The 26,713-nt window shown below is 39.6% G+C and overlaps 2 protein-coding genes across 3 annotated transcripts in view; one reads left to right on the top strand and one right to left on the bottom strand.

The window, feature by feature from the left end:
* The window catches only part of CASD1 (CAS1 domain containing 1), a 38,183-nt gene extending 34,010 nt beyond the window's left edge, over positions 1 to 4,173 (top strand). The window contains exon 18 of the mRNA XM_054991975.1: positions 485 to 4,173. Within this exon, the coding sequence (XP_054847950.1) occupies positions 485 to 751 (267 nt within the window). The 3' untranslated portion in view covers positions 752 to 4,173. The remainder of the gene's footprint in view (positions 1 to 484) is intronic.
* A 1,801-nt stretch (positions 4,174 to 5,974) lies between these two features.
* Positions 5,975 to 26,713, bottom strand: part of SGCE (sarcoglycan epsilon) — a 49,075-nt gene continuing 28,336 nt past the window's right edge. Inside the window, exons 6-10 of one of the 2 annotated variants that reach the window (XM_054991805.1) lie at positions 23,174 to 23,336; positions 12,255 to 12,466; positions 10,359 to 10,547; positions 7,283 to 7,326; positions 5,975 to 6,240 (exon numbers count right to left, since the gene is read on the bottom strand). In XM_054991805.1, the coding sequence (XP_054847780.1) occupies positions 6,224 to 6,240; positions 7,283 to 7,326; positions 10,359 to 10,547; positions 12,255 to 12,466; positions 23,174 to 23,336 (625 nt within the window). In that variant the 3' untranslated portion in view covers positions 5,975 to 6,223. Of the gene's footprint in view, positions 6,241 to 7,282; positions 7,327 to 10,354; positions 10,548 to 11,371; positions 11,399 to 12,254; positions 12,467 to 23,173; positions 23,337 to 26,713 lie in introns of those variants that run through there. The other variant, XM_054991806.1, reaches the window with a different exon arrangement.

Genomic DNA, 26,713 nt, shown 5'->3' with positions numbered 1-26,713 from the left:
TTCCAAGTTTTTTGTAAGGGTTACAGTATATGTGAGTCAGAACACTTGCTACATACTTTGTTGTTGTTACCCTCATTACTACAAAATGAGGTTTTAATTGTTCAGGTAGGCAAACAATATTTTTTAAAAATCAGAATAGGTTCTCAGGGTATGATGATAGAACTTTTGACTGTATGTTCTCTGTTGCATGTTGCTACTAAGTATACTCTCTATAGGATCATATAAAACATACATGTTCTCTAAAAACAGTGCCATAAGTTTAGGATTTTTATGGTCGTAAAGAGTCCAACTTTGTTGTAGCATAAGCTTTCAAGAACTACAGTTCTCTTCGTCAGCTGCAGCTTTACTGGTGTTGAGTTGTCAACATGGCAAATAATGCCACTTACCAAACTAGTATGGGACTTTCATAAGCATAATTATTATTATTTAAAACTAAATGTTGTACTATATGTATTTTCATTAAAATCTCTTATTTTGTTTCCAGCTCTTCATCTGCCAATACCACATTTGGCTTGCAGCAGATACCAAGGGGATCTTGGTCCTTGTCCCTGGAAATCCCATGCTCAACATTATCATCAGCACTTTTATATTTGTATGTGTGGCACATGAAATTTCCCAGATCACAAATGATCTTGCACAAATTGTTGTTCCGAAAGATAATGCAGTTCTGCTGAAAAGGTTGCTATGCATAGGTGGATTTTTTTCAGGACTTCTTTTTTTATCAGCAGTTAAAGAACAATCAAGGCATTAAATTTTATGAAATCCTTAAAGCTTAACTTCAGGCTAATTTTGTGTCTGCCTAAGCCAAAAGAAAAATTAGCTGGAATTAAACAGCACACACAAAAAAAGGCAAAATGAAGTCTACTGAACTTGTATGAAGTGGAAATGTCACTATTTTTGTGTGGGCATTTCTATCTACTAAGGAATATATGCACGTGAAAAATACATCTTTTGTACTGGAACATCATTTCTGTTTACAATTGTTGAAAGATGGAGGAAGGTTTGGTTAACCAAGCCATCTGGTGACTAGCATTTTTTTTTCCCTTGAGGCATTATCAAGTTGTTAATAATTTGTAGCATACTGCAGTTAATGCATTTGTATGTTTCAAGAAGCTGCTTTGCAATCGTAACAGTGCCATCCTAAGCAGGGGTATTCTTCTAAGTCCACTGAAGCCAGCGGGCTTAGAGGGATGTCACTGTCTAGAATGACACTGTAAGTTCCCGTCATAGTATACCTTACTTACAGAACTAATTTCCCTGAACGTCAGCACATGGCACCATAATAAATAGCTTAAAGGCTGCAGCCTGTCCTTAAGAATTCAACGTTACTCCACGATTGGATTTTTCTTTTTTCTCTTCCACAACATTAATCCTCCTTTAATTCCAGTAAAAATTGTGTTGTTCCCGGTGTCTGTTCAGGAATTGTTTGGGGATGAAGCTAAACAGTAGTTCAAACTGAACTACTGAACAAACTGAAGAATGGGTGGGAGTTTCAAATGCCGCCATTGCAAGCCAGTGAGTGGCCACTGGGGTGGGGGCGATGTATGGAATATTAAAGGATCTCTTGTAGCACTCGGCCCCTCACGCTGCTTCCTGGGAGCTGTGGATCTCCCGTGAGTGGGTGGCGATGTTCTGAATTAAGAAAATTAGTAACTATTTTAGGTATAGCTAATACGTATCAAGGAAAACTTCCTAACGCCGGAGGGGCGTGGTACGCTCACAATAATATTCATGTTTACAAATTATATATCAGCATTTCAGTGAACATAGTTTTCAGTAATTTTGCTGTTCCATTTGGAATGCCTGAGCAGTCTTATTGTTATTTCTAAAATTGTTTACTTTTTCATGTTTTCTGCTTCTGTAATCAACTCTGTGCATCTTAAATATTAATGTCAGAAGGTTAAGTGAAAATGAAATGTCCCCTGCTGTTCTCATATCATTTCTGATTCCCATCTCTTGCCATAGTAAAGTCATGTGTATAGAAAACCTGAGTACAATTCAACTCCCGTTCTCTTTGACCACTGAAAATAATTTCCAATAGGTCTCTCCATATGAACTATACACTTATCTATTACAAACTCTTCAGTGAAGAGGTCAAGCAGCTTCCTGTAAATATCATGCAGATACCTACGACTATCATGCAGCTTGTAAACACTGGGTTAGTTCCAACGATCCATCAGTGGAAGGTGCTGCAAGTCACAGATCTTCCCCTGTTTTCCCCTCCTCCTAGCAGCCCTTCTGACCCTGGGAAAAGTTGATTCCTGGAGTTGCAGGAAGCCACCTGGAGTAATAACCACATGGTTTAGTGAGCTGTAGTGAGGAGGTGGAAGGGGGTGAAATTCTACCTCTTCCATCAGTGGGACAAGGAAATGACTTTGTCCTTTTCTTTTTCTTACTACTCCATGCAGGTCCTGTAACCCTGGGTACAATTGTTTTTTTCATTTAGGAAAATATATTTGTTTCAGTGCCTAGCATTCAAATCCTTTCAGAATTAAGAACAGCAACCCTGAATAGACTGCCTGAAAAGAGACAAAAAATATCAACATCAGAAATATAGGACCTGAATCTGTTTTACTCATCACTCCTTTAAAAGGTCTGTAAAAATACCCATGTGTTAAAATCCCCCATGTTTTTTAAAATGAGAAATGGGTTGTTTTTTCTATCCTGAATGGATGCATTAAACAGCTGCAGGTAATGGGAGGTACAGAAAAGTTGTTTATGGTTGATCAAACTAGTCTCTAGAATTATCTCAATCTATTATTTTTCTTACCATTTTAAGTGTGCTGCATAGATAGGAAAAATAAGAGTTCAGATTGAAGAAGGCAGATTGCAACTTAAATTCTGCAGATAAAATTTAACACGGATTCTTTGTCTTGCTGAAATGAGAATTCCAACCTACTTTGTTTGGGAGCAGGAAGACATTTATACAAATAAAAATAAAATGTTTGGGATAAAATCATACATGGGTTTCGGTCCAAAGTTTCCTTTTCAGAAGCTGCCCTTTTAGCACTGTAGGGAAGCTAGATGGGACACTAGGAGATCCAGGGTTGGATCTGCACAGGCAGTGCTTTAAAGATAATTTACAGTTGCGTGCGGTTCATATTGGAGCCATGCAGCTGGGAGATGGGATTAATCCTTTTACCCAACACTGCTTTACTTACCCAAACTGCTCCATGCGCTGCTTTTTGCCCTGAAAGTCCCGCCCCCTTCCAGAGTGCGTAGTGCAGGCAGGGCTGTTTTGAAAATCCAAACTGCAGGGACTGATGGATTATTCCCCCTCTTCCCACGCAGCCCCAGTATTGCTTTTAAAAAATGCACAAAAGATCTAATGATGGATCTGCCAGTGTCTCGTTTAGCTCCAAAAGCAGCTTGGGACCTTGGTGCAGGGCTTATGAGGGAAATATTTTTCTCCCTTTAAAAAGCAATTATGCCCTGTCCCCAATCATACCGTTTAAACAGCATTTTGAGACAGCTTTTGTAAACAAAAGGAAAATACTGTATCGGTAGGCATGGAAGTTGTGCGCGTGCTCTTTCCGGACACAGCCTCAGACAGCAGCAGTGTGTCCCAGTTATTCTGGGTTTGCTGCTTATTGTTTTAGCACTTGAAGAATAAACAGACAGTATTTGTTTTCTATGCATATGTGCAATTATAAGTAATGATAAACAAAATGGCTTTTTATTTAAAGAAAGTATATGCCTTCCAGTAGTGAAAGTTTGGAATCCCATCATGAACAGCCATACTGAATTACTGTTACTAAGAGACTTCCACTGAAGAATTATGGACCCCCGATTTCTTTCATGTAATGCTTAGTTGAACTGCCTTGCTGGGTATGTTGAACAGGAAGAACACTAAAGTGTGCAAGTTACTTTGTCAGTGCTCTCTTTCCACTTTTACTTCGCCACTAATCAATACATTTGATTGACTGTTTCAGTTTAGTTAAGCACTGTATGGTTGATTGGCAAGTCATGGATTGCATTTACAAATACCATGCATAACGTTTTTAAGAGGTGAGAACTCTTGTTAGGTGTCGGAGGTTTTTTATGTTTATAAACCAAGTATTGTAGATATTTTATTTATCTGTTGTACAGATTTGGTTAAAGATTATTTTTGTTGGAAATGTTGCACTTGTTTGCTTATTACTGTATGTGGGATAAAATATATTTTCTTTTAAAGTTATGTGAAAAATATGAAGTAATTTAAATATTGAATAAATGTGCTGTGGGTGCTTATTTTTGTACTGAAAGGAACATTAATTAAGTAGATGAGTGTGTATGTTTAGTTCAAAAACTTAAGGTAGGGCTTTGTTTCTTGAAACCCTGTCTAAAGATGCATTGGTTTTTTACTTGTGAGGCTATTCTGAGACATGACCAGCACAAGAACTGTGTGGAAGGTAGCAGATAAACGGGTGGTGAGGTGAGGGATTCTTTCCTGTACAGCAGCAGTAAAATAAGTTTTTCCCCATACAAATTCTAATATTGTTTACTTCAGAACAAATTCTGATAATGTGGGTGCTTATTAGTTCTAGTTATTACCATCTGCTCAAATGAGAAAAATTGCCAGTCTGAAAACATGTACAAATATTAGTTAGGGGTCATATTACCCACTTACTACAGACTGTTAAATCTAGCAAAGGTGTAAGCTGTATGAGACGATGCACCATGCAGAACAGAATCTGGAATCTTAAGTAAAGTATGACTTCTGCTTATTGACCATTTCATTATAAAAGGGAAAAGGTTGTGGCATGTAATAAAAAATAAAAAATATTTAAATGTAGAACAAAATTCAAGTCCAGTAGTATCTTAAAGACAAATAAACTGTTGGTCTTTATTTATAAGGAGCTACCGGACTTGGATTTTGTTCTACTACGACAAACTTACATGGCTATCCCCCTGAAACTATGAAAATGTAGGTGCAGTCTCCTAAAGACGTGGATACCAAAATAGGCTTTTTGAAGGCCTTGTAATGCTTATGGAGAGAGTCCTATTTTATACACTATCCCTATAGATGACATTACATGCACTAAAATCAATGCAAGAAGAGGCAGAACAGGCACAAGAGTGCCAGCCCTGCCTAAGTATAATTACCAGCTCATGAGCATACAGTCTACATGCATAGGCTTAGTCCCTGTGGAAAAAGAAGCATTTCTGATCACAGAGATCAGCCTACACGCATACACTTCCCACACGCTTAAGAGTCTGTGCTTAAAAATCTCCAATCGTATCTAAGTGGAACCAGCATCTTTGGGATTATTCCTCCTTCCACACATCGCAGATGATTTACATGTGTTGAAATCAGAGAACCAGTCTTCCTTTGTTCCTGTTTTTTCCTGAACACTTGCTCCTGCATTCATTCAAATTTTGTAAGGATTCAGATGCTGAGGTCTGAGTAGGTTAAGCACCTATATATCTAAGCCCAATAAAAAGAATAACATTTTAAAATGGACAAATTTGCAAATATTTTGCAGCATAACTCTCAAACTCAGTTTGAGAGTTCAGTCATGGCAAGCTTCCTGAATTCATTCCCATATCCATAGTGCTCCTACTATTAAACAAATGCATGAAACTTTGAACAAGTGTACCCTCTATGTTATGTCAAGTTTTCTGCATAACTAAGGAGACACAAATAAAAGCTTAGGCAAATATCCAAGATTTCCCAAAAGACGCCTTCACCAAATTAAATTGCAGCATATCAGATATAGTTCTTCCCAGCAGATTTGTTATTAGTAAATCAAGGAAACTCAAGCTCTGCATGTTAGGCTTACACTGCCCCAGCAGTGCATACAACGCCTGCCTCTGCATAACCCTGGCCGTCTTTGAAGGTCTCCCATCCCATACTAACCAAGGCCGACCCAGCTTAGCATACGAGATCTGACGAGATGGGGCTTGCCTGGGCTATTCCAGTCAAAGCAGTACCATTTTACTTACTTAAATTTGTACTTAAACATCTGTATTAGAAATAAGCAATGGTTTGGTGTTTATTTCAAATATTTTAATGTAACAAATATAAAAGTTAGTGTTTTTACAAAGTGTTGAAAATGTCCAAAGTACAAAAAGATACAGTACATTAATAATATGGAAATGATACAATCTGACACTTGGATATTTAATACTGTGGGCATGCACACTCCATTGGGGGGGAATCATGCATCAGATAAGGACATAAAAGATTATCTTGGCTGCATTATTTAGTTACAAATTAATTGCTTCTGTAAGTTTTCTTTCCTCAGGGATACCATTTACCTGTAAATGATAATTAACAAAAGAATCAGAAATAAACAGGCGGGTTGGGACAGATTCAGCCTTAAAAAGGAATCCCTTTGGCACAAATGTACAATTTAAGACTCGTGTGTGACCATTTAGATGAAATATAGCATTAACAAGCACAGTCATGTTAATGTTTCCCTTTTCTTGAACAAAAAGGTATATTGAAAAAGCAATATGGCACTAACAGTACTTGCCTCAAATCTTTGAAATGTTGTCATACGAAATTCTCCTTTAATCCCCGACAGCAGTAATAAAAAAAACAGTTTTGAACAGAGTGCCCCTCTAAAGCAGTTTCATGTACGTCATTAACATCAGCTTGAGAATGCCAATCAGTTCTGTTCTTAAAGGTTTTTGTTTCTTGCATCTGACTTCAACCACTGATTATAACTTAGTTTTTGCCCCTTCTATATTTCTGCAAGTGTAAATATTTTTTTAGACAGGCTCAAAAACAAACATACTGTTAGCCATTATAAAGCCTGATGCACTGTGACAACAAAGGCCAATGTAAATCTCTGCTAGTGTTTTTATTAAAAATGTACATTTCCTTGTTTTCTTCATGAAGGGACAGGAGCAATCTGATCTTACATAGTGTTAGGCTGCCTAAATCAATGGGTATCAAATGGCTGAAGAAGGCCTTATTCTACATAGGCCACCTATTTTATTTTGGTAATAAACCACCTGTAACACAAAGAAAGCAGCATGCAGCACACCTACCAAAGGGGGGAACAGTATACTTAAATTAGGCTACTGGGGGAACCTGCCTGAGCCTTGAGAGAATATCAAAAGCAATCCATATCAGAGCTCTCCCATTGATTTCCAAGAAATACCTGTGGATTGAACTCTTCTTCCTATTTTGACTTATAGGAATCCTACAATTGTTACAACATTCTCTTCAGTTTTCTCTATTGTACATAATTAACTTCCCAATATTTTTCCTCTGGTCCCAGAAAATTTTACATGAACAAAAATAATGAGTGTGTGAGCACTTGATATAATCTGATTAGGTCACAAAACTCACCTTCTGTCTGCTGCTGTGGAATCTGAGTCTGATGTGGCAGGTTCCTATAAAATGTATATATGCTATTAAGTTTAAACATTAGAAGCCAATCCATCAATCCTGCTTTGCAAAGTAATGCAGAATACTCAAAAGAATGGCAGCAATAGAAGGCAAAATACTTCCATGTATTATTCAATGTATCACAGTGATTGTCACAATAATCTGATCATGTGATAATCCTCAAAAAGAAAAGCTATGTATATTTTTCATTGGTGGAGGAGGATATGCTTGTCGGGGCTACTCTTTCGATTTGCTCCACAGGCAGGCCATTTAAATTAGGCAGCGGGTTGGATCCAACCAGCTTTTCCCTTCTGGAATCCCTTCTGCAACAGGGCAATTTCTGAGCTCTTAACTGGCAAGCAGGCTCATACAGGAGTAAGAGGTTTATTAATGCTCTAAAAAGTCTGTGACGGGTATTTAAAGATAATAACCAACACTGAATTGGGCACAGAAGCAAATTGACAGCCAATGTAGATCTTACAAAAGTATTGTAAGATATTTGTGAAAAATTTGTGTGAAAACAGAGAAACATTACAAACCATAGAAAAGGTAATGTAACAGGGAGGCCTTTCTTTCAAATACTTTGAGAAAACATACTTTCATGTGCCAATTCATCCATAGTAGAGAATAAGCCCCTTCCCTTGCAGAGAGGTAAGTAAAAAAGCATGTCTCCACAATGGTAAGGGCTAAATAATTCCTTTTTTTTAACTTAAAGATGGGAATTCAGAGAATTTGTTGCATCTATTACAACAGTAGGTTGATATAGCGACATGAACTTGACATTTTAAAAAAAATTGCAAAAGCCCTAGTGGCCCAGGGGAGGGGGACGGGGGCACTTCTGGCACTAGAAAAAGCTCACAGCTTGAAAGGGACATTGCTGCTGCTGCTGCTCTGGGCTCTATCCCCACATATGTTGGTTCAACAAGCTTGTGCCAGCCTCCACCTCCTTACTCTGTATCAGCCCAAGTGGTGCACTCCACTTTGGAATGGGGAGGGAGCTTAGGGATGAGTGGTGGAGCTGCTCTTCTTTCAGGCTTCCCTGTACAAAGACAGGCAATGTGTTCATTTTCAATCTTTTTTTTAAATTCAGCCCTTATATCAATATAATATAATATCAATATGATAGCTGCTATAGTACAGTGGTTAAGTGGTTTCGCTGCGAATCAGCACTCTACTGGTTCGAACCCCACTAATGCCATGAGCTCAGTAGGTGGCCTAGGGTAAGCCACTCCTTTCAGCCCCAGCTCCCCAGCTGTATTGTGGGGATAATAATAACACTAACTTGTTCACCACTTTGGGTGAGGCACTAATCTGTCTAGAAGAGCAGTATATAAGCGCAGTTATTATTAAGTCTGCACCAAAAATACAAAAATGTATGTGTGCTGTTATGCCACTGAGAATGCCACCAATGAAAACACCCTCATTTCAATATCCTGATTATTTAAGGCATGTAAGGAAGAAAATAAACCAACTCCACAACTGTAAAAATGCAGAGGGAAGGTGCATGTGCAGAAGAACCCTATCCAAACCAGTTACAATACTTGTGGATTGACTGCTAAGAAAATCGAGGATAAGTCAAGCATGCATAAAAGCCCTGTGTCCATCAATTTATAATGTTTATTAACAATATACTGTGTCTGGCACATTGACAATTAAATGTGTCTCAAAAGCCACAGAGAGAGTTCAGGAGCATAAAAAGTTAGAAATTGTGGAAGCTTACAGAATAATTGTTAATTCTTCAACAAATCAGATAGCACCTACTCAAACAGTGGTCTAATTCCCACAATCTGGCCCAGTGTTATCTTAATCTATAACTCATCAGACAATAACTGATGGAATGTTACCTTATGAAACAAGGACCATTGGGGGGGGGTGCTATATTGTTAAAAAAAATGGAAATGTTTGGTGAGAAGAGTCAACTTGTCTGAGTTCCCAGATATTTCTCTGGAATCTATCATGTATTCCTTCCTACTAATCTCAGCTACCAGTATGTACAATTTACATGACAATTAACATGGCAATTAACAGCTACTAGTGCCAGCAGCTGACCTCCTGTGTCTCACATATGGGCCCTCCCAAAAACCATGATCACCAGGACCAAGACCAGTCACATGCAGGAGAATTTTGCAGCCAAGGAGTTCCCCCGACTAGACTGTGAAGGTCTTGCACAATCAGTTTTCTGAGTTTCCAGCTGAAGGGAACTAAGGCAACTTTTGAGGAAGTGCAACCTCAGCAATTCAAAATATTAGGCAGGAGGCAGTGGGTCTCACTTGCCGGAGACAGAGACATCAGTGGGTTAAAAAACACAAGGCTCAGAACTAGGTTTCCTCTGATTATCCTGCAATAGACCTAAACCAGAGTTGTCTGTGATGAAGACTTCCTGATCATGAGCTTGCTGGTGGTCCCCATGCACTCTCAAGGCACTCATGGGGGCTGCCACTTGAACCGGCAATGCAGAGCCGGCAATGTAATAGTTACAGGGGCAACACACATCCAGATTCACCAATTGCATGTTCAGAATCCTACTGAACTCTACTGAGAGTTCAGAAGGAAGTGGTATTGTTAGCATTCTCGGTCACGCACATGAAGTCACTCTTCTGCACCAGATTTCATTCAAAGTTGCTGCAAGTTTTTACTCTGGTCCTCACAGATCAATCTTAAATAACTCAAAGCCTCAGGCCAGAAACTCGGTTTCCTACCTGAAGGGCCTCTATTTGCAGTGACTTTCAGGAAACAGACCTGAAAGTCAGGCTGCATTGTATTAGTATCTTAATTGTTTTGGGGTTTTGCATCAATCACATGTGATATATATGTCCTTAACAGTTTGAATATTTGTTAAGATTGTATAAAAATCTTACAAGAAATGTATTAAAAGATAAATAATAGAGTTATAACAGGTATTTATTATTTTAAATACAAGAGCTAGACCATCTTTTGATAAGGAATTGGTGATGCCACCTCCACGATGAAAGCAGGTGGTGTATCCACAGTTAAAATCTACAATTTCTTATCTGCAGTCAGGCATATTAATACTTACTGCTGTGTTTGCATTAGCGGCATACTTGTATTGTCATAGCTGTCCGGGTGAACAGGTGGTACAATCTCACCAGTGACTGGGTGAAACACAGGAAGAGTTGAGAGAGGCCATGCTATCTCCCTGTTTTTGGACATTTCCCGAAGTTCTTTTGTGGATTTCTGTATTGCACTGTGGTGGACCAGCTGGATGCTATATCAGAAGAAAACAAGAGGTTTGATCCCATATTTAGTAGATTGGCCTTTTTTGTAAAAAAGAAAGGAGAGTTTAAAACAAAATAATTTTATTTCATTTGATAGATTGCCACAATATAGTTATAAAATACAAGAATTATATATATATATATATATATATATATATATATATATATATATATATATATATAAACTAGATTTAAATTACTTGGAGGGGAATAATATTTTTCCCTTTCGAGAGGAAATAAGGCATATAAATAAGCTGCATCCAGTTCTCCAAAACTTCCCCTCCCCCCCAGTTTCACTGGAATAGGTAGCCTCCCGTGGGCTCAGGGAAAGCCTTGGCAATCTGGATGGAACCCACTAGCCTTCATCTGTGATCAACAAGGCGTGCATTTCAGCACTCTGTAAAACAGATGAGACTATACAACTAAGTGCAAATATTGTAGTTCATTGCTTTTCACTTGGTTATCGTTTGCCTTTGGGTAGCTAGCTAGCTAATTATTAATGGAAACAGCACTTACAGAACACTTTTATAGTTCATGAAACTTTTGTTTACTAATTTCGTTGCAGAAAGATAAACTATAGAACCACAAGCCACAAACTTAAACTGAATTTATTTGGTTTCTAATCTGTTTTACTGTAGACTTTAAAACCCTTTTTATGTTGGCCCTAATCACTTCCTTAAGACTCTGTTTTTCAAAGCAGCCATCACAGAGATGAAGAACAAGTTAAGGAGAATGAAGATGTATGAAGCATGACAAGCTACTGGGAAATGAAAATTAAACGATGAGAGAAAATAACAGGAAAGAAGACACTTACTCTGGTGTTTGCATGTTTCTCTTTTCCCTAAAAATAAAACAAAATTTATGAATTAAATAATAGCATTGATACTTGGAACATTAATAACTGATGATGGAAATAGTACATGAAGTGGAAATGCTGACTCTGCTACAACTGGCCATGATCCACAGACGCTATATGGGTATACTGGTGAGAACAGCAGGTGTAACTAGAGTTCCCTTTTAAGGTTCACCACAGCAGCTCTACTAGCCAAAGAGGCAAGCAACATTTAACAGAGGCTTGCCTCTTCAGCCGCAGAAATAGCTACAGTGAAACCTCAAAAGAAGTTTCAGGTTTGCATAAGGTTCTTTTCTCTGCACATATACAGCCTCTGGTTCATGGCCATTAAATGCAACCTAGGAGCATTTACCACAGGGTTGATGAGAAGGCATGGATGAAGACATGTAAAGAAATGATAAAGATGAAAGACACAAACACAGAAAAGTGAATATGCAGGTTAAAAAGGACAGATGCTGGACTAAAAGATTCCTAGAACATGTGAGTGTAAAATGGAAGAAATTGTTACTTGCTGCTTTTTCTTTTATTCTGGTTTTTAAAACCCTAAATTCAGTTCACAATCTCAATAATCTTTATTTTTAATATTAGCAAGTCTGTTATCTGTGATTAGCTTCAAATTATTGTCATGTAAAAATAATTTCCTGAATGGGTTCCCCAGTTATGCAATTTCTTAATAAATTTCTAGATCGAAAGTTATCTGATAGTAGCCATTAGATTTTATTACATGTTTTAGGAAGTATTAAGCTAACTGTATTTTTATGAACTGAATTAAGCTCATCTGCTAAATTTTCAAGTGTTTTATTATAAACTTTAAAATCCGTTATGTATGTTTCAAAGTACTCACACTCCTTCCCTTCGGCAGCACATGATATAAGCAAGTATTAGAAAAAGCACCAGTGCTACTGCAGAGGGAACTGCCAGTGTAATGAGGAAATCGGAGTAGTAATCTCTGCTTTTCAGTGATTCAGAAGGTGGCTTGTACTCGCCACCATCTGGCAATATGCCTTCTCCACGGACCACTTCCTGATAGGCAGAAACATGCTGTGTTTTATCAACCTGATACCAAAATAAGAAAAAAAACTTAGTATCAATACTAAAAAAAAATTCACAACCAATAAAAAAAATTCCAATTATTCTAGCAAAACTTAGACAGTAGTTTTTCACAACCACGATTTATTTTTTAAGAAGTAGGTTTTGTACTGCATATTTTTTTCCAGAAATCAGTTAACATTAAAAAAATATTACGTTACGTACTTCTTTTTGAAAAATAGCCATGTAACATAATGAAATGCTTTAAAAACTCCTCTATATGATGAAGCACAGGGCCAGATAGTAAGATACTTGTTTAAGTTAAAAAAATTGCAGAACTAAAGACTAATGTATGAATTATTTACATTATTTTATACCACTGTTCAGTCAAAGGTTTGGGCTACAGATTAAAATCAAGCATAAAAATAATAAAACAATAAAACCAGTTGAATGCATTTTGTGCTATCAAGTCACGTCCAGTTGTGTGCATTTTGCGCTATCAAGTCACTTCCAATTCATAGTGACTCTGTGAATTAATGATCTCCAAAACATCCTTAACAGCCTTGCTCAGGTATTGCAAACTGGAGAATGTGGCTTCCTTTACTGAGTCAAACCATCTCTTTCTACTGCCTTCAACTTCAGCTATCATTATTGTCTTTTCCAGTGAGTCTTTTCTTCTCATGATGGGACCAAAGTAAGATAACTAAAATGAGGCTATTTTAACATCTAGGGAGAATCAGGTTTGATTTGATCTAACCATAGCTAAAACATCTAAAGCATCATAAAACAATTCAAAATCAAGAGCATGTACAGTAAGCAAAATAGGAATGTCTTCTGAAAAGGCATATGAGGGAAAAAGGCAAATATAAGGGGAAGCCACATTATTGAGGAAACTTCTGAAGAGCCTCTGGCAGAGCAGTCTTGCATCCACCTGAGACAATGGTCTGAGCATGCTCTTACTGGCAAATCTTAAAAATATAGAGGGCTCCTAAAGAAACTCTACCTAGTTTCAGAGGAGTTAGCCGTGTTAGTCTGTAGTTGCAAAAACTACAGTAAAAAGTATAGTACAGTAAAAAAAAACTATAGTAAAAAGTCCAGTACCACCTTTAAAACTAACCAACTTTATTGAGGCATAAGCTTTCAAGAACCACAGCTCTCTTTGTCAGATGCATGGAGGGTATGAAGAAACTGGCCAGAGATATATAGGTGGTGAGGGGAGTGGGGGAGAGGGTGCAGGGAGTGAGGGCCATGTAGATGCAAATCAGTTGCAAAAGTCATGAAAGAGGTGGTGGAGCGCACAATCCAGGCTGGGTGTGACCCCCTCCCCTCCACTGCTGAATCTGAATGGAATGCCTGAAAGGCAGTTACTTCTGATAATGAGATAACCATCCAGAGTCTCTATTCAATTCAAGTCTAATTGAGTCAAATTTACATATGAATTCCAATGCAGCAGCTTCCCATTGGATTTTGCTGGTAGATTGAAGTGTTCTCCTACTGGTTTCTGGATATTGCCATTTTTGATGTCAGATTTGTGTCCATTTATTCTTTTGCACAGAAGTTGGCTCACACCCAGCCTGGACTGTGCACTCCACCTCTTTCATGACTTTCACAACTGATTTGCATCTACATGGCCCTCACCCCCTGCACCCCCCTCTCCTCACAACCTATATATCTCTGGCCAGTTTCTTAATACGCTCCATGCATCTGACAAAGAGAGTTGTGGTTCTCGAAAGCTTATGCCTCAATAAAGTTGGTTAGTCTTAAAGGTGCTACTGGACTTTTTACTATTTTGTACCTAGTTTGAGACTTTAAAGTGTCTACCATCAGCTAAATTAGTAAGGCCTAATGATGTTGGAGCTTTTTTTGTTAGCAAGGCCAAACAACCTTACTTCTTCAGAGCACATGTTATGTGTGCCCAGCTGTCAGAGATCAGTTCACCACTACACTGGCCACATCAACCAGAATCTCACAGATGTCTACGACAGCCAAGAAAACCAGGGACTGAGAAGAAATGCAGTGGCCTAAGCCTCTCCAAGTACTGGTAGGCATATAATAAATATTATGTATTCAATTTTATACTGCTTCTCATCAATTAAGAAGTGGTAAATTAGCATGTATCCAAGCAACTACAATTAAAAGAATCCAAGAAGAATTCAGTATATAACATGATTTCAACATGATGTTCAAGTCAGATGGTAGAAGTATTTTATCTGCAAAGTATTGTTCAAAGATATCACAGTGGGATGATAAACTGGATATTCTAAAATCTATATCCACCCACCCACCCCAAGCTCTGCTGGTTGGCACTTTGTAGATAATATGTTAGTACTGTATGGAAATGTCTTTGATACTGATTGTACTAATCTCACACTATATAATCCACCTTGAGTCTCAGTGAGAAAGGTGAACTATAAATGACATAATAAATAAATAAATTAATAAATAAAGGCTTGAATCCCCCAGAAATTTCTACCAAGAGGCACAACTGGGGGATTTCAACCAGCAAAGTATGACTTTCTCTCCTTCCTCCTCCTCCATGTTACTTCCAACACCTCTTACATCAGGGGTGAGCCTGTGGATATGCAGCCAAATGGGCAAGGCTTTAGGCAGACTCCATCTTGTATAAAGCCATTATCTTAGTATCAACAACTATTACTTTGCTGGTTATTATCCAAGATGAAAAGTGTTAGAAGAAGGGAATGGCGATGTCTCTTGCTCAGGCTTTTAGGACTGCCAGCAGAGAAGAAGGAAGGCAACAACCATAGAGTCAGTTAGATAGATGGGCTGCTATCAGTTTCCTTCCTGCCAGGAGAACTTCCTTCTTTCCCTTCTCTCCCCCTCCCTTCTCTCTTCTTCCCTGCATGCACCAGGAGAGGCAGCATGGTGTCTCCTCCTGAGAGAGATGGCCTACTTTCAATCTAATGCCATCCTAGCTAGTGAGATCAGTTACTAGTTCCTTTTCCCCCACTAAACTTATGTAAAAATATTTCTTTAGATAAATAAACAGTTATTGGTTCTCTAACTTGGATGAGAGCTTTCTGCGTGCAGTTTGTTTAGTTAACGAGCCTTAACTAACCCAATAAAAAGTTCTACGAGCTTCAGAAAAATATCTGCTTATACAAAATGTAAAGACATCTTGTATGACATAAAGAACTACCAATGGTATTTATTAGTTTTGGTTCTTAAATAATGATACTTAGTTTACTGCTTTCCATGTTATCTATATGTATGAACATGATACAAAGATTTCAGCAGGTGCCACCGTGCATCCCAGCCACTTGAGGGGGACAGAGGGAAGAGAAGGGTGGAAGAAGAATAAGAGGCTGCTGCAAGAATTTTCCTTCTCGGACTGCTTTCTGCTGCCAGCACTCAATCCCTACCAGCACAGCAGCTACGTTGAGATGGGGTGGAGTGGGGAAGCCATAGGAAAAACAGGGCAGCTATGACGCTTGCCTCACTATGATGAACATTCCCAGCTTATGAAGCTGCAGTCTGAGACAAAGGAAGACAAACACATATCAACATCTATAGTCACAGTGGCTGTGACATGCTGTTGGATCTGCAGTGCCATGGAGATATGAAATAATTCACAGCCCGTTATAATAATACTACAGGTGTATTCAGGAACAACTTCTCTGGATCTGCTGATGTATACAACAAGTGTTAGAAGTGACAACCAATTACAGAATTTTTACTTGATTATTCTTTTTAAACAATGAGTTAAGCTGCATTTGAATACATTTCCAAGATCATGCCAAGCTTGCACATGATGTTCTGCAGTCTATCTTCTAGTGTAAGTACAACACTTTGCAAATGCAGCTACCAGGGTGTTGTTTTTTTTTTATCTTTTCTCTTTTTAAGTGTTCGCTCCTCAAGGATCAGATTCATTTTGATCATCTACTTTTCCACAAGCCACTTTTAATCCCAGTGGGGATTTTTTTTTTTTGCACCAGCGGATTTATGTGGTGAGGTGTGGACATCATTGTCAGCATCACTATTGGTGTCACCATGGCCATCACATCACCACCACCCCCTTTTTAAAATGTTCATATATTAAATTTTCGTGTTACTACATTTATGACATTATGACAACCAAAACCAAGCATAATGATGTTATAATGTTATAACATCATTATGCTTACTTTTTTAAAAAAAATCCCATATACATGATATACATCATTCAAGTAAAGTCTCCCGCACATGGTCCAAACAGGAGAGCCCCTCCAGGGCTGACCCAGAGCTGGGATGCAGAGGTCAGCTCAGCACCAGGGGGACAAACCGACACAGTGCAATAACAATGACGTTATGATGTTATAACATCATTAAGTTTCCTTCACACACAAACAAAGTGCATCTTGGGAAAGGAGAAAGATGAGGGGAAGGAGGAGCTGGGAGGAGGGGGAGGAGACCAATCAGAGGTGGCCTGCAGAGGAGGGGGACAGCAGGACAGAAGGGGAAAATCCAAAAGGAAAATTCTGCACAACTGAAAAGGCTGACTCAAAACAGTAGTAGTAGTTTATTTTCCACGGTCAATGACCAACAATTTACAAAAACATCAATAAAAGGTACCACAGAAGAAAATAAAACATCAATAAAACCATTCACAATACCTGGGTAAAATCATTCATGATACAATAGTATAAACTTTAAAATTCTCAGTGGTACAATAAAATCATTCACTTAGACACTAAGGATTTCCTGATCCTTGAAGCAATCCAACCAAATCTGGCCACCTGAAATGTGAGCTTAGGATGTCTATCTGAAAAGAAACCCCTCAGAGTGCATATCCTTTAGCTATGGGTAAGGGGCAAAGTTGAAAAAAGAGGAAGAGATTTGTGAAGATTGTTATACACCTTGCAATCAAATATAATGTGTTCTAATGATTCTATCCCTTCCTCACAGCAGGGACAAATCCTTTCCTCATAAGGCATTTTTTTAAACTTCCCTTCGAGGACAGCCGAGGGAAAAACATCCAGTCGCATTAGTGTGAAAATTCATCTGTACTCCTGATTTGATAGGTTGAGGAGATAAGGCATAGGTGTTACCCTATTGGGGGGCTCCAAAATATCTTGCCATTTCTCTATTCTGATTATATCATGTTGCCTTGCAATATCTAATATCCTCTGTTTTACTATATCTTTAGCTTTTTCGTAACCCGTAGAGCACAGGTATTGTTTAGAAAGACCATATGAAAGTAACTTCTTATCCAGTGCCCTGAGCCATGGGAGGGCAAAGGGATCCAATATTATTAGACTTGTGAGCCCTTTGGGACAGAAAACTAATTGTAGCCAGTACAGGGTTACTGCAATCCACAACCTTGCCTCTACTGTAATCATGCCAGTTTCAATTCTGATAAGTGCATTTGGGACACCATGGGGCACTTGTAAGATTGTTCTCAGGAATTTAGATTGAACTGTGTCCAGCTTCTTTAAATTTGAGGTGACATTTATTGGAGCTCCATAGGTAAGCTGAGAGAGGGATTTAGCCTTGAATAGTCTGAGGGCCGCAGTCAGGCATTTACCTTCTTTATACCAATAGAATTTTTGAATTGCCCCTGAGCTTCTTTTGGCATCTAAGATGACAGAATTTATATTAGCCGTTCTTTGGCTATTAGCCTGGAAAAAGACACCTAAGTACTTGAAATATGAAACTGGTTCGATAGGAATGGAATCTAAAGACCAGTGATAAATTTTTGGGGTCTTGTTTTTTGCAAACTTTTGGCCATAACTTTTGTTTTGGAATAGTTGACCTCTAAGTTGTTTTGTTGACAGTACTGGGCAAAAGAGCCCATAGCTCTCCTAAGACCAACTGGAGTCCTTGAGAGCAGAACAGCATCGTCAGCATAAAGAAGCACCCCTATGTGTTTGTCACCTAACCTAGGGGGGTGGAACTCAGGTCTATTTATGTGTGTAACCAAATCATTGATGTAAAAATTGCAAAGGAGGGGATCAAGAAGACATCCTTGTTTGACCCCCCTGTTGGTTCTGATGGAGTGTGTAAGGTGACCTTGGGAGGTGCACTTGACCCTTATGGATGTATGATTGTACAGAGCCTGAATTAGAAACAGTAAACGTTTGTCAATGCTTGTGGACCTTAGTTTATCCCATAATATAGCTCTTGAAACTGAATCAAAAGCTGATTTCAGGTCCAGAAAGGCAGCAAAGAGTGACACACTTGAGTTGGAAGAGTATTTTGCAATCAGATGGTCTAGCAACATACACTGATCTAAGGTGGAGCGACCCTCCCTGAAACCAGCCTGTTCTTCTGCTAAATAAGGTTCGTCTTCCAGCCAATCTCTAAATTTCCATAAAAGATGTCTTGCATAGAGTTTGCTAACTATACTAAGCAAACTGATTGGCCTATAGTTATTCGGGTCATCTTTGTTACCTTTTTTGTACAAAGGGATTATGACAGCAACCCCCCAGTCCTTAGGGATTTTCCCAGATTGATCAATTTGAGTGAATCGTGAGGCCAAGATAGGAGCCCACCATACTGCATTCTGTTTTATCAGCTCCGGGGGGATTAGATCTATGCCAGGGGCCTTCCCGGACTTCAAAGTACGGATAAGCTGTAGCACCTCCTTGGGTTTCACTGGAGGCCAAGATGGTACGCTATTCAAATCATCAGAAATAGATTTTTTTGTAATTGTGTCCCCATATAGGCTTTTATAGTAGTTCTCCCAAGTGCCAGATAAGATGGAGTTATTTATTATAGTTGGAGGACTGCCTGGAAGATCTGAACCCAGTCTCCAAAATAAGGCTGAGTTCTTCTCCTTTACTGCCTTTCTGAGTTCTTCCCAGGCTGACTGGATCGCTTCCTGTTTCTTCCTCCTAATAAGGGACTTGTACTGGGCTTTTTGCCATTTCAGAGCCAGCAGGGATACTGCCTCTGAATTGGCCCTATATCTGGCATAGTTCATATTGAGGGATTTCTTTGCATTTATGCACTCTTTATCAAACCAAGATCTATGGTTGTCTGGTCCAGGTCCTGGGGGCCCAGCTCTGGAAGATTGCAAAATCCTTTGGAGCTCCTCCAGGATCAGTTTGTATTCTCCAAGGCAGGAATCTATATTATCTGCTGCCACTAGTCTGTAAGAACTGGCTTTTGTTGCCTCTGATTGCAGGGTTTTGGCCAGAGTTTTTTCCAATAAGGGTTTCCATCTGGGCCGACAATATTTGACATTTTCTATGGTGCCAACATAGGGGTCAGTGGGTCTAGTCACACAGAAATCAGCCTTTTGCATGTCTATTTTCAGCAGAAGGGGGAGATGATCGCTGTCACAGAATGGAGCCACCTCAAAAGACTCTATGTATTGGACCATATCTTCAGACACCATAATCTAGTCGATAGTGCTCGTCCTAACACCTGACCAGTATGTGAACTCAGTGGGGTAGTCATTTGGGAGGGCCCCATTCAGTACAAAGAGATTTGTTCTGCTTATTATTTGACTTAACAGTTGACCTGCAAAATTAACCTTTAAGTCCTTTGAGAGCCTTTTTAAAAGTAGAGCTGTACCATTAACTTTAGGTGGGCCGTAACTGCTCTCATTATGTGAGCTATGATGCTCAGAACCGATCCGAGCATTGAAATCACCTCCCACAATAACGTGAGCTGCAGGATAAGTCGATATTAAATGCTATAAATAAGATTCAAACCCAAGCAGAATTGCCTGGGTTTGCTCTTTTGTTCTAGCAGGGGGCGAGTAGACATTAACAATTAGCAAGTACATATCCTGAAACTGAAGTAGCAGAGCCATCGCAAACTGCTCATAATGTGGGAGCTCCACTATCGTTGTTTTCAATGAGGTGGAGATTAAAATGCAGAGCCCACCTTTGGCTCTCCCATGTGGGGAGCTGGTCCAGCTGGTAAAACAAATGTTTTATAGCCATTCAGTGAGAGCTCCTCCATACACCAAGTTTCCTGCCCAAAGAATATATCAGATTTGCGAATAAAATCAATTGCACTGCCCCCCCTCATTCTACACCGCCACCCCCTTAGATTCCATGAGACTAATAAGAGGCCTTGCCTATTGGTAGGCAAACCCTGTACCTTGTAAATGGCTTTTTTATCTACCTGGCTACTAATGGGTGTGCCCTGTACATTGTAGGGGACTGGATAATTTAGTCATGCTACTGGCAATAATGTGTCCAAAACCCCCTCCTTATCCAGAAAGATGCACCCATTGTTTCTGGTCATCACCATTGGTGGAGAAGCCTTGGGAATCTCAGGCTTGTTGTTCGCTACTGAGGTCTGGTGCTCTCCTAGGTTGGCCTCCTGTTGACTCACAGTTGGTTCTATCTCGAGAGGGATCTCCCTGCCAACTGGTATTTCAGATGTTAAGAAGAAATTGTCCGGTAGAACAGTTGTTACAGAGTTCCTTTTGCCCAATGTGGTTGCCGGAACAACTTGTGACGGCAAGGGAGCTTTTGTTTTCAACAATTTCATTCTCAGGTCCTCCAACCTATTTGTGATCTTCAGTTGCGCCTCTTGAGAGAGGCTTTTGAAGGAGCTTATGAGGTCTGTTTCTATTGAGTTGTCAAGTTGAGAGGACTCAAGTTGGGAGACCTCTGCTTCAGGCAGAAGCTGTTCTAATACCTCATCCACTATGGGTTGTTCAGAAGCCTTGTCAAAACCTCTTGAGACCTGTTGGACCTCCATTGGCCTTTCTTCTGAGGTATTATCTGACAGTTTATGTATTGTTGGCTGCTCAGATTTTGGAAAGAGGGGAGTAATTTCTGTGTTGATAAACGCTCTTGTTGGAAAAATCCCCTTAAGCCGCAAGCTAGATTTCTGGGCTAAAATCAGTGATGGAAAAATGGAGCGTTCAAATGAAAGCATGACTCTTTGAGACTGGTAAGGAGAGTCTAGTACTTCCACCAAGTTGAGATCCAGGGGTTGTCTTGAGCCTTTAAGCACATCCCTCAAGTGCCTGCTGACCTGCCATTTAGATTTCCAGGAAGGTAAAACGCCTTTATAGGGGCATATTAACAAACAAACCTTGTGTGGCTGTAAGATTAGGTGATGAGAACTCCAACACTTGGCACCATTCACATTCAGTAACTTCTGCTGTGGGAAAGAGCAATCTGTAGCTGGGGGAGGAGAGCTCATACACGGTGGCTGGTAATCATTTGAGGCTGGAAACAGTGCTGTTTTTGGCTTGGAGCACTTTTCTTTAACAGTCAAACTTGAGACCATCTGAGCCAGCTTATTGAGTGACTTTTCTATCTCTCTCAAGGTCTTAAAGATACGAGTGACCGTTAGAGCAGTAAGTTCCGGGTAGTTGCTTGCAGTCGTAGAGTTCGGTTCTTCATTAATCAGCTCTGACGAAGGGAGAGCCAAGCCTCTTTTGTTTGCTTCTTCAGTATTTGTTCCCATTGCTCAACCTTAGAGTGTTTGTAACAGGAGCTGTTAGCTACCCAATTAAGGGTTAACATTTATAGTCCAGAGTTTACAACTTCTTATTTTGACTAACAACCACACTGATAAAGAAAGCGTTGAGAAAGCGTTGAGAAGGCAGGTGGCTGTTTTAGGTAATTGATGAGTTGCTTACTTGAAATTAAGCCAGTGGCAGCTTAATTGGCTCGGCGTTCCTAGCTCTTCACCTCAGGAAGGCTTCAAGAAAAGAACTTTTCTAGCTTTCGGGTTGAGAGACCTTCTGCAGTATGCTGTGGTGAATCAGATAGCCAAGTAGGAGGCAGGATAAGAAGCAGGTTAGATAAGATAAAACAAAGCAAAATAAAATCAACTTGCGGAGCGAAGCAGCCGCCATGGCTTCTATCTCAATCCCATCATGTTCCGACTCAAAACAGCATCAAGAAAATCATTCGGGAAGAAGAGCAGACAGAAAATTCAAAGAGAAACCTTGAAAATGGCACACTGAAATCTGAAGGGGGAGTAAAGCATGCAGGATTCAGATGAAAAGCCAATGCAGTCTGTGCCCAGAACCGGCAAAAATCATCTGTGCAGAAAAGGCCAGAATGGAGTATGAACAGTATAAGAAATGTCAGAGATACTAGCCCACAGCAGAGGAACTAAACATTGGAAATTAAACTAGAGAGATTCATGCAGTATCCCTAACCTTTAATATGGTCATTTCTTAGTACAGTAACAAAGCAATGAAAAGAGCTTCAACAAAGAATTAATCATGTGCTTAATGCACATCTCTACCAAGTCACATTTGTCTTCACAAATTAAAAGTTCTCCCCTACAGAATAATCAACTAAAGCTTTGCTTTGACTAGCCCTACTAATTAAAAGTTGGAGCCCCTGTATAATACAAATAACTGTAGAAGGGTGGAGATTGGTAACACCACAATGTATGTGCTACTACTTCAATAAAAAATGTAGAAATTTCAAATGGTTACACGAGACCTTGGCATCAAAGAGAAAATAATATGATAAATCATATTATGTATGTGAAAGCCTACAGATGGCTGGATCCAAGGCTACCTTTCAGTATAAGGAGATATTTTCCACTCATACAATGAGTTCTTGCATAAGAGGAGATTCAAGTCCAGGAACATGTTGACAAAGGGAGCTTTGACCCTGAAAAACTTATTAGTCTTCAATGTGCTACTGGACTTGAATCTGGCTGTTCTACTGCAGACCAACACAGCTACCTGCCTGAAACTATTTCTATATGAGGAAAATTCCTCCATTGATGCTTCGGGGGGAAAAACAGAATACCTTGCACTTTATCAGCAGAAGTTGCAAAACCACCTAAAAAGTAACTCACCAATGATATTTTACACCAGTCTATGTGAAACTGAGTACGAAATTTTTTATCACAAGTTATTGAAGGTTCCATCTCTTGACTGCATTTCAGCTGATTTTGTGGGATTTCAACTTCCCGTAAGCAGGAGGAGAATGTAACATCTGCACCAACCATAACATACACACTGCAAATAAATCATGACAGTTTCAGAAAGGTAATTAGCATTTGTTGTTCTGACTTCTATTTCTAATAAGCAGCATTGTTCATTTATACAATAGTTGGTTAATAGTGTGAAACATCACCAGTAATATTCTTTAGTCAAATGTATGCACCTGAAAACTGGATTTAAAACACAATGCTTTCCAATTCATGAAAGCATTTTTTTTAATAGCAAAGAATATTTTTCTTAAAGGTGTCAATTAAACAAACAGGACCTAAATGGACAAATTATTTAAATAATACAATGGCAATGTTTTCTGTATGAAAATGTCAAATGTTTCCAAAAATGAATTAAAATTAATTTCCTTTCACATACAAAATGTAGCAATATTAACTGTTTTCTAAACTTTTTTCCTTAGGTTTTTTGCACTTGGTTTATAATAAAGGTATTTATTTATTTAATGGATTTATACTTTCTGAAACAGCAGCTCAAGGCAAAAAAATATACAAACCGTAAACAATAAAAACCTGAAACAGTAACATATGAATAAAACAAAAACTCTATGAGCATCTCAAACCTAAAATGGCAATCAGAAGAACTATCCCATAAAAACAGTTAGTCCATCAGAAGATCTCATATATGTATGAAATGTATAGTATCTTTACATGATAAACCAGAGATGCAATCAAATTGGTCTCTCTGGGAAGGACACTGAGTGGGTGACACTACTGAAAAACCCTACTCTGTACCCAAGCAAGCTGAACAGCAGTAAAAGAAAAGGCATACAAAGTTTAATGTATGGGAGAAATATACAGGAATTAATCAAGACACCCATGGCAGAGTATATTTAGCACCTTGTTATAGATTCAGCACCTTGAACTATGACTGGAAGCTGCAGATGAAAATAGTGCAGATGAGCAAGAACTGGTTGCTCCAGCCAACGATCTGTCCACAGACTCTGGAGTAGCTGCAACTTTTGAACTATCTTCATGGGCAGTTTCAAGTACATTAAACACCATTCACAGCATTCACCGTGATCTAATTGGAAAGTTACTAGCCCATGGATGAAGTTGCAAGGTCCATGATAGAGAGGAAGGGACACAGGCAGCTCACCAGCTAGAGTTCTGAGAAGGCACTTCTAGTGACCACCACTATGGATTCAGACTCAATCTATTATCCCACATTCAGACCACTACAGCATCAAAGAAGTGATTTAAAAATTAAATTGAATTTGAGATTTAAAAAAAGAAAACTAGAACTGCTTTACATCCAAATATTCACTCCCAACTGCATGTAGTTGTTGAGTACTGAGAATGAGATGGAAACCTGTGATACCCCAAAGAATAATTTCCATGAGGTGCAAGTTATTACTGAGTACAGGAGAGGCTGACAAGTTCATTTTCCTGTGACTCAGGATAAGAACTTCAGCAGCTTTGGTGCCCATCTTCAAGGAGAAACAAGCTCCGCCTGGCTACGGAAATTCTTCTCTGGCTCAAATGTTAATTTCAAGACAAAGAAAAATTTTCCCTCCCCATTCTCTCCACTTCCATTCCACACAACATCTTCCTTCCTGATGAGTGGAGAAGCAGGAGGCAGTCAGGGAAAGGGAACATCCTGCCTGGGATGAAATTTAAAGCTGGAAGGAGGGAATTACATGAGGGTGCTGTTTATCTAATCTCCGTTCCATCCCAAGTGGGGAGGGGGGTATAAAGCCATATTCATTAATACTGTGTAACACCAGATCTGTGAGACAGAAGACCGCACTCCTGTCAGAGTGGCTAGGAAAGCAGAAAATTGACCTGACTGAAGCCTTGTTAGATGAAAATGACAGAGCCTGACTGACTGAATTAATGGCTTCTGGTTATATGGAATGCTGCAAAGATATCCTACTTTGCTGATATCACTGCACCAGTTAATTCACGCCCAGGTCAACTGTTCAAAGTAGCTCAGCACCTGTTGACCCCAAAGTCTGAATCTCTGAATTCACAGGCTCTAATGATCAGCTCTAACACCTTTACAAAGTTCTTTGCAGACAAAATCTCTCAAATATATCATGATTTGGATACTAGCTGTAATACAGCACTAACACTTGAAAAAACACCTAATTCATCTGGTTCATGTATGGATCATTTTGATTCACTAACCACTGTTGATGTTGACAGGATCTTAGGATCTGTGAAAAGAGCCACTTGTACACTAGATCCATGCCCTTTTTGATTCCAGAAAGCATGTAAGGATGAAGCCCTGAAATACATCCTAACTCAATCACGGACGCAAGGATCATTCCCTACTGGGAAAAAAAATCACTATAGAAGAATGATGTTGCCAATTACTGCCCTGTTTCCAACCTACCCTACCCTTCCTGAGCAAGAGGATCAAGAGAGTGGTAACAGAATATCTCTAGGCCTTCCTGAATAACTCATCTGTTTTAGTCCCCTTAGTCTGGCTTCTGACCAGGCTATGGAATGAGGGATATAAGCGGAGAATGAGATATAAGCTCTTCATGCCGAGTGGGGGGAGGGAAGAAGCCATCCTGAGTGATGAGAGGGAAGAGAGTGAAGAGGAAACAGAGGGGAAGGACTCCAAAGACCGTGGCACCCAGGAAGTACGAACTCTACGAAAGGAAGTAGAAGAGCTTAAAGTGGCAATGAGGGAGATAGTGGGAGGAATGAGGAAACTCTTGCAAGGCACCCAAGTATTGAGAGCTCTAGCCGATTTGTCACAGAGACGTGCCAATTTACTCAGGGACCCTTCTCCATTACCACTCTTTCAACAGGGGGCCATACACCATCTTATCACGATCAACCAAAGAACCCTTTGATCCAGGGTCAAGCCCCCCTGAGTTAACAGAAGTTAGAAGTATGATTTGAGGGGGGGACACTGAACACCTGGCCTACTTCCTTGTGCAAGTGGGGGAGTTCTTACGCAAGTGGGGCCATACCTTCCCAAATGACCTCAGCTGGGTGAGCTATAGCCGGGTCCCATATAGGGGGGGTCAGTGGCCAAATGGTACGTAACTCTATATGCGGCACAAGCCCCCGAGCTACGAAATGTAAACATGTTCATGCAAGTTCTCAAAGAGCAATATGAAAACCCTTTGGAGGAAGAGAGAGTGAGAACCCGCCTGAAGCGCCTGAGGCAGGGCAATCGTTCTGCACGCGAGTATGCAGCTGAGTTTAGAGAGTATGTGGCTAAGCTGAGGGACTGGACAGAGGGAGTGAAAATTGAATTTTTCCGAGCCATCTTAAATCCAGATTTGGTAGCCAAGGCCCTGGTGCAGGATGACCTGGAAACCTTATTAGAATGGATCCAACTAGCTTGCAAGATCGAGAATAGGTAGCAGGTGGTGAAGTTGCTGCGTCTACAACACCAGGCAGGACAACGGAAGAGCATCGGGGAAG

The sequence above is a fragment of the Eublepharis macularius genome, chromosome 11 (genome assembly GCF_028583425.1).
Source record: "Eublepharis macularius isolate TG4126 chromosome 11, MPM_Emac_v1.0, whole genome shotgun sequence".
NCBI lineage: Eukaryota > Metazoa > Chordata > Lepidosauria > Squamata > Eublepharidae > Eublepharis > Eublepharis macularius.
This window is presented reverse-complemented; position numbering and strand designations above follow the sequence as displayed.